This window comes from Lactuca saligna, chromosome 2 (assembly GCF_052625555.1).
Source record: "Lactuca saligna cultivar CGN05327 chromosome 2, ASM5262555v1, whole genome shotgun sequence".
Taxonomy (NCBI): Eukaryota; Viridiplantae; Streptophyta; class Magnoliopsida; order Asterales; family Asteraceae; genus Lactuca; species Lactuca saligna.
Window position 1 is genome coordinate 165,311,042 of NC_136418.1, and position 7,369 is coordinate 165,318,410.

The 7,369-nt window shown below is 38.5% G+C and overlaps 1 protein-coding gene across 1 annotated transcript; it reads right to left on the reverse strand.

Annotated features, from left to right (window-relative positions):
- Nucleotides 1-6,597: 6,597 nt before the first annotated feature.
- On the reverse strand, nt 6,598-7,125 carry LOC145030343 (uncharacterized). Its single transcript, XM_078978725.1, has one exon. It carries the CDS (start codon nt 7,123-7,125, stop codon nt 6,598-6,600), a length of 528 nt encoding a protein of 175 aa, XP_078834851.1.
- Between the last annotated feature and the right edge of the window lie 244 nt (nt 7,126-7,369).

Genomic DNA, 7,369 nt, shown 5'->3' on the forward strand with positions numbered 1-7,369 from the left:
CTGATACCAACTTGTAACTCCGTAAATTTTCAAACAAAAATTTTCATTTAAAAACCCAATTATCTCATTTCAAAATCACAAAAACCCACAACTATCAAGTTATCAAAACACATGTTCCAAAACTGAATATATCACAAATCCAGGATCCTCTAAAGACATATCTCCAACTCGGGTGTGTGTACAATCAAGTCGGTGGCTTCCCGTGATCCTGAGATGTACCTGAAACACATAACACATAACACTGTAAGAACGAGACTTAGTGAGTTCCACAAAATACCACACACATCACATTAGCCACTTGAGGCTAACTCATTACAACCCTCCGGTCATTGTGTCTCAGTGAAGACCCTTCGGTCCCACAACTCGGGTGGACCCTCCGGTCCTAAATCAATAAGCTCATAATAATAATACTCAATGTAAATCAAAAAGACATAATGCAGAATATCATAATACACAGGTAAGCACATAAGACACCTCGGTCACATAAATATACCACTCATGGTAAGTATAGTGAGAAGACTTACCTTGCAAGAAATCAGATAATCTCGAACTCGAATCACAGGTCTAGCCTCTACCTAACACATACGACAACTGTCCCTAATTAATCATGGATCTCAAGAAACTAACCCATCTACAAACTCACTGAAGGGTAAAAAACCATTTTACCCCTCAATGGCCTTAATAGTCCACAAATTGACCAAACCCTAAAAGTGAACCAAAAGTCAACGACAGCAAGTACGTTGCGTGTACACGATCTCTACATTGGGCGTACTCCGATTCCACGCATGCATTAGGGATTCTCAACCCTACGCTGCACGTACTAGGATTACGCTCGACGTACGCCCCGGTTTTGCTCTTTCTACTCTTTTGGTCTTAATCAGTTAAGACCTTGGCTCGTATCATATATCTGGACTCCCTAAAGGCTCTTACTACATAAAGTTAATGATTTTAAGCCTTTGCATGGCTGATAAAGTCACAAACACCCAAAACTCTCATTCTCTTATCTCAAAATGCTCATATCTCATGCATGGGTTGATTCGAATGTCCAAGTCTCGATTTTTATGACACTATACCCCTAAAGACACTCAAAGGAGCTGCTCATAATCTCTGGAGCTCATTTTATCATAAAGCATGCAACTTTGGGACCATAACCCTAAAATGGTCTAACATGATGCACAAAACAAAATAATGAGAAAGCTTTGAGCTTTATACCTCCAAAATGAAGCTCCCAACATAAATATGCTCATATCTATAGCATAGACTCCCACTCCTTCTTCTTCAAAGCTCCTTCTTCACTCCAAGAGCACAGAAAATCACTTAAATGCTCTCAAATGGACACACACAAGCTTAAGAGCGAGGATTAGGGTTTGAGAGGGTTGTTTGTCTGAGAATGGTGGCCAGGAATTAGGCCACATCCTTTATATAGGGACACACCCCAAATTAGGGTTTTCACTCTGGGCCTAGTACGCCCAACATACCCTCTGGTACGCCCAGCGTACTAGGTGGTTTCCGCATCAAAAACACGTATATGAGTACGCTGAGCATACACTCGCGTATGCCTCGCGTACTCATTACCATCTTATCTCAATAAGGGATAAACTTGACAATTTACCAAAAGAACAAGGGTTTATAAGGTATACCTGGCCTTGGGATGTTATAGTGGTGCTCGACATAGCGAAACCCTAGTCGGCCTAATAGCTTGATCTTGGACTTCATTGGCATGTGTGTGGGTTAGAAACCCTAATTAGGGTTTAGAAAACCCTAATTTTAGAAAATATTAGTTTTTAGATTCCCGGGACCCGCAGTTGGACCAGTGGACTGAAGTTATGACTTATGCCGATTCCATTGTATGTTGGCTTAGTGGAATAATGGACTTAATGGGTTAAGTGAGTACACTTAACCCTAACTGTTATTTCATGTGAAAACCCTAATTGTGTTGGGTTTATAGTTGGGCCTTTCCGTTTGGCCTAGATGTCTGGACTCTTGATGGGCAAACTATTAATAACTAAATGGACTAGAGCACTTGGATTAGGCTTAAGGATAAGGCCCATTGGAAAGGTTTGGGCCCAATTTGGAAAATTAGGCCATAGATGGGCCATAACTAGGCCTTGATGATTATGAGATATTGGACCATTAGAATGCCAAGTGTTGGACCAAGAATAAATGGTTGGGCCTTAAGGCAAACCATATAGAGTTTTGGGCCCAATTTGGAAAATTAGGCTATAGTTGGGTCTTGGTTGACTATTTGACTTTTTGGGCTCTCAAGGTATGAGTTTGGGCCTTAATCTTGGACCAAGCTAGGTTAGGGGTAAATGGTCCTTTTACCCCAAGTAGGGATTTTAGAGTTATTCATTTAAACCCAAATGGTTAATTGGGTTTGTTTTGACGATTGACAGTTCGAGGACTTGTCAGCCAGCAGCCAGAGAACTATCCGCGTGACTTCAGCAGTGTGAGGCGAGGCCTGTATCTACCATTTAGCCGAGTGTGGGCGGGGCCCATATCTTATAGCTTTAGTTGAGAATGTATATATGACTGATTGATAGATTTATTTATACTTGTTGTCTGCGTTATACTTGTATGTATGTTTAGTAGTTGAGTGTGGGCAGGGCCAGTATCTCATAGTAGTTGAGTGTGGGTGGGACCCGTATCTCATAGATAGCTGATATGGTAAAAATTTATATGTTTACTTATGCTTGTTATTTGTGTAGTACTTGTATGTTTTTTTATGACTAGCTGAGTGTGGGCGGGTCCCGTATCTCATAGTAGTTGAGTGTGGGCGGGGCCCATATATCATAGTAGCTGAGTGTGGGCGGAGCTCGTATCTCATAGTAGCTGAGTGTGGGCGGGATTCGTATCTCATAGTGGTTGAGTGTGGGCGGGGCCCGTATCTCATAGTAGTTGAGTGTGAGTGGGGCCCGTATCTCATTGAGTGTTGGCGGGGCCCATATCTTCATGTAGCATGATTAGTTGTATGGTATGTGGTAGTTTAGGGAGACTCACTAAGCTTCGTGCTTACAGTTTCCAGTTTGGTTTCAGGTACTTCTGGTAGCAAGGGGAAGAGCTTAGGATGATTGCAGTGCACACACCATTTGTTTAGCCTGGGATGTTTATACTCTAATATTTTTTCGATAGATGTTATGATAATTTGAGATACACGATTTATGGTTTTTATATGATATTTGGATTACTATGGTTTTATTAATGATTTAAAAATGAAAAATTTAGACTGTATTTTTAGGATGTTACACAAATAAACTGAGTGGGTCAGGTTGGGAAACCTGGTGAGTACATAGGGTTTTCAACCCATAATAATATGTTTCATCATCAAACACTTAACCTAATTACTCATCCCCATTATCTTCTTTATTTCTTAAGGATCTACCTTAAGATCATCCACCATTCACTCATTCATTCCTAAGGATTGTCCTAAGGAATAGGCACGAAGACTATCGCTGCCAATGTTTATATAACAGGCACAGAGGCACTAAGTCTATAGCTGCCGAGGTTATTTGTTAGGCACTAAGTCCATAGCTGCCAGGGTTTATCTCTTTCATTGACAATATTATCTTAGGGAGCCCACCCACAGTTTTCAATGGGTTTTTAGAGTACAGCTAATGAACATATCATTCAAAACACCTATAGGTTGCGAGCCTGCTAGCGTTCCATTGAATTGTCTAGAATAGTATGTGGTTGCCATCCATATGCTGCTAGATGACCGGGCCATCGCTTGCATCATTGCCTGGGTCGTCGCTTCTCATTGTCTTTCACCTCTCATCATTTATATCATCTTCCATATCTCATCATTCGTTTCATCTTTCATCTACCCATCTTTACCCATCATAATTATAGGTATGAAATACGTATACAGTTTAAATCGAATAAAACATGTATATTTTGTTCAACCGGTATAGATATCAAGAACACAGATAATATGCACACTGCACACTAGCAATAAATTTATTTTAAATACTTCACATTTATGTGTAAGATGAAAATAACTATGCACCCATAGCAATAAATTTATATATATATATATATATATATATATATATATATATATATATATATATATATATATATATAGCTTATAAGTTCATAATAACATTATTGAACTTAAACATAAGCTATACGTAAAGTAGGGTAAGCATAACTCACTTACTAGGAGGTTTGGCTAGGAATCAGGCTCTATGGGGCCAGAACTTCCGAGTCGAAAGCTCTTCTTCTTGGAGCCTTGTGGCGCTCCGCAACTCGCATCTAGCACTCGGGAAGTGCTAGGGACTGGGAGGGGCTAGGAGGGGGTGTTTGAGAGAGAAAGAATGGGAAAGGTGTGAATTTTTAGAGTGATTTGCGCCTCTATTTATTGGTTGAATTCAGTGCGAATGCTAAGCATTCCCTTGCTGAACGTTTGGCGTTTCCATGCCGTGTGTCACCATCTATTGGCAATGCGTGGGGAAGAAGAATGGGCTCAGATCATGCCATGTGTCATTCGCGGAATACTCCAAAAATTGATTATCTTCTAAAATCCGTAACTTTTGCATACAAGCTCTGTTTTTTATATTCTTTATATCCACATGTAGGTATCAAAGGGATATACAACTTCCGTTTAGACTTTGTTGGCTAATTTTGACTTTATTTTAAAGTGATATTTTAACTGGCTTAGACATTTAAAGTCTGTTAAAAATTCATAACTTTGTCATCAGACGCCCATATTCGACAGTATTTATATCGTTGAGCTCCTATTAATGAGATCTTCACTTCTCATTTAGGTTGTGTAGGATAAAAAACGATCAATCTAAAATTCGATTTCCGAGTTGTCCACTACTATGCTAAATCTTAGAAAATTCATAACTTCCTCAAACGAAGTCTGATTTGGACGTTCGTTTTTTTTGTACATTCTCGATTTAACATATATTACGACTTTCGTTTAGATTGCTAATGCTAAAACATATTTTGTCAGTAATTCATTTTTTACGTTACACAGTGTCGTGCCGGTTTAGCCGTAAAACTTCAACGGGTTATAACTTGTTTGTTATAACTCGGATTTCAACGTTCTTTATATGTACAAAACCCTTGTGACATATACTATAACTTATTTAATATTGTTTATTTTAAATAACCTTCTATAAAAAAAAGTCATTTTTAATGTTCATTGTCTCTAAATTGACTAGCCTAATCCGCGGGCGTTACAATTATCTCCCCCTTAGGATGATTACGTATCAGAATCATCAACAAAACAAGGCTTGTATAATGACTCCATAAGTTATCTTTTCATCCTAGGTGATAATCGTAACTCTTTTTTCCTTTCAAATGAGTATCTAACTCGGACCAGTTAACTGTTGGCGGTGCTCAATCTTGCACCCGCTCTTTATACTATATCAGACTTTCAATTGTAACCTTCAAGTTACAATCTCAATCCTTATTGGAGAGTCTTGCTCCTTCGTAAACAAACTTTACTTTGATTATCATAATAGACCGATGGGTCATGTTCTAATGACCTCTCATCGTATGATGCAATGCTTAGACTTATGTCTTTTTGAGTTAGATTCCAGAATGGAATATACATTCCTTCATGTTCTAATGTGATATAATCACATTCTAGCATGTAACACTTGTAGCTTCAAGCTTTTTACTTTCACGGTGATCATGATACTTTATTGATCGCTTTGATTATTTTTCACTTCAATCTTCTGGCTTAAGTCGAACGCTACATCGAACTTGGTTCTCTGAACCACGTAATACACTCATCTTAGTCAGACTCGATTTGATATGGCCACTAGGGTCAGAATAACAATTATCTTCTAAGCCATTACCGAAACGATGGTACCGACAGACATGAACAAAATAAAATCAATTACTAGTGCATTGGTAACCTTGTGACTTTCCGTGATCCAAGTGCGAGTCATGTGCTTCCGGTGGTATAGGCCTCTACTAACTTTCACACATACTCATACTCGTCCCAAGTATTGTCTCACAGTTCTCCAAGTCACCATACAAGTATTTCAGATAGTCATTTAACACATCGGATAACATAACTAAGGTTTATATTATTTCTTGAAACGATTACATAGATGTTAAAGTTCACCCTACACTAGGTCTCTTATATTAGGCTACACCACATGATATTATCTACATGGCTACTTCATATCCCGATATTTGGATATATATACATCCTCACTCCTGATCTCTTACATTGTCACCTGCTTCGTCAAGGATCATCTGGAATGCTCTCGCATTTGGATTTGGCGGTGCATTTGGCCTTGCTGCTTCATTTTTCTTCGGGAAGTCCCTAGAAATATGCCCTTCTTCGTTACATCCGAAACACACCTTCTTGTTGAAAGTGCACTCATTGGCGTAATGCCCAAACTTTCCACACGTGAAACATGTCACCTCCTCGCCACATTTTCCAAAGTGTTTCTTATTGTACTTATCGCACCATCTTGCTTCAACTCCTCCACCTCCTCCTCCTCCTCCCCCTCTAGACTTCATGAATCTGCTCTTCTTTTTGGACCTTGAAGATCCTTCAAATTTCCTCTTGTCGCCAACTTTAGCTCTCTCTAGATTGTTTTCCTTTATATGGGTATCAACATTCCTGGCTGTCTAGACGACGACTTTCAAAGTGGTCGCTTCCTTGACCATCAGACTAAAGTCTACTGGCAATCCATTTGCAAACTTGTTAACCTTGGAGAGTTCAGTCGGAACCAAATAAGGATCAAGCTTCATTTTCTCTGTAAAACTTGCAGCATACTCAGTGACGCTCATCCTTCCATTCTTCAGATTCTGAAACTCGTTGTTGATCTCTAGAAGATCCTGCTCAGATCTGTACAACATTTTTAGTTGCACTAAAAAATCTTCCAAAGATATCTTGCTAGCTTCTCCCTTGGACATAGTATCAACTAATAGGTTCCACCAACTTGGTACCCCTGACTTTAACAGTGTAATTGCGAGAGCGATCTTCTGTTTGTTGTTGCAGTTGTAACTTTCAGACATCATCTCCATCTCGGAGACCCAATCCATGACTTCCACCGGTGTTGGGATTCCAGAAAGACTTGATGGTTTGGATGTCATTAAATCGTTGTACTTACATCCATGTCCATCATTCCCTTTGTTGTGTTGGTGAAATATCATTATTTTATATTGAATAATGATAATTTCTTGATGAAATATCATTATTTTTTTGCCAAAGAATCTTTATTTATTTATTTATTTTGTTGAAATATCATTATTTTTTGCTGAAATATCATAAATTTTTACTGAAATGTCATATATTAAAACTTTCAGTATTAAAAAACTATTTTCGGTTTATAAAATCAATATATTTTAATTTGTAATATCTGCAGCAACATACAGATATTAAAAAAACAAACACGCT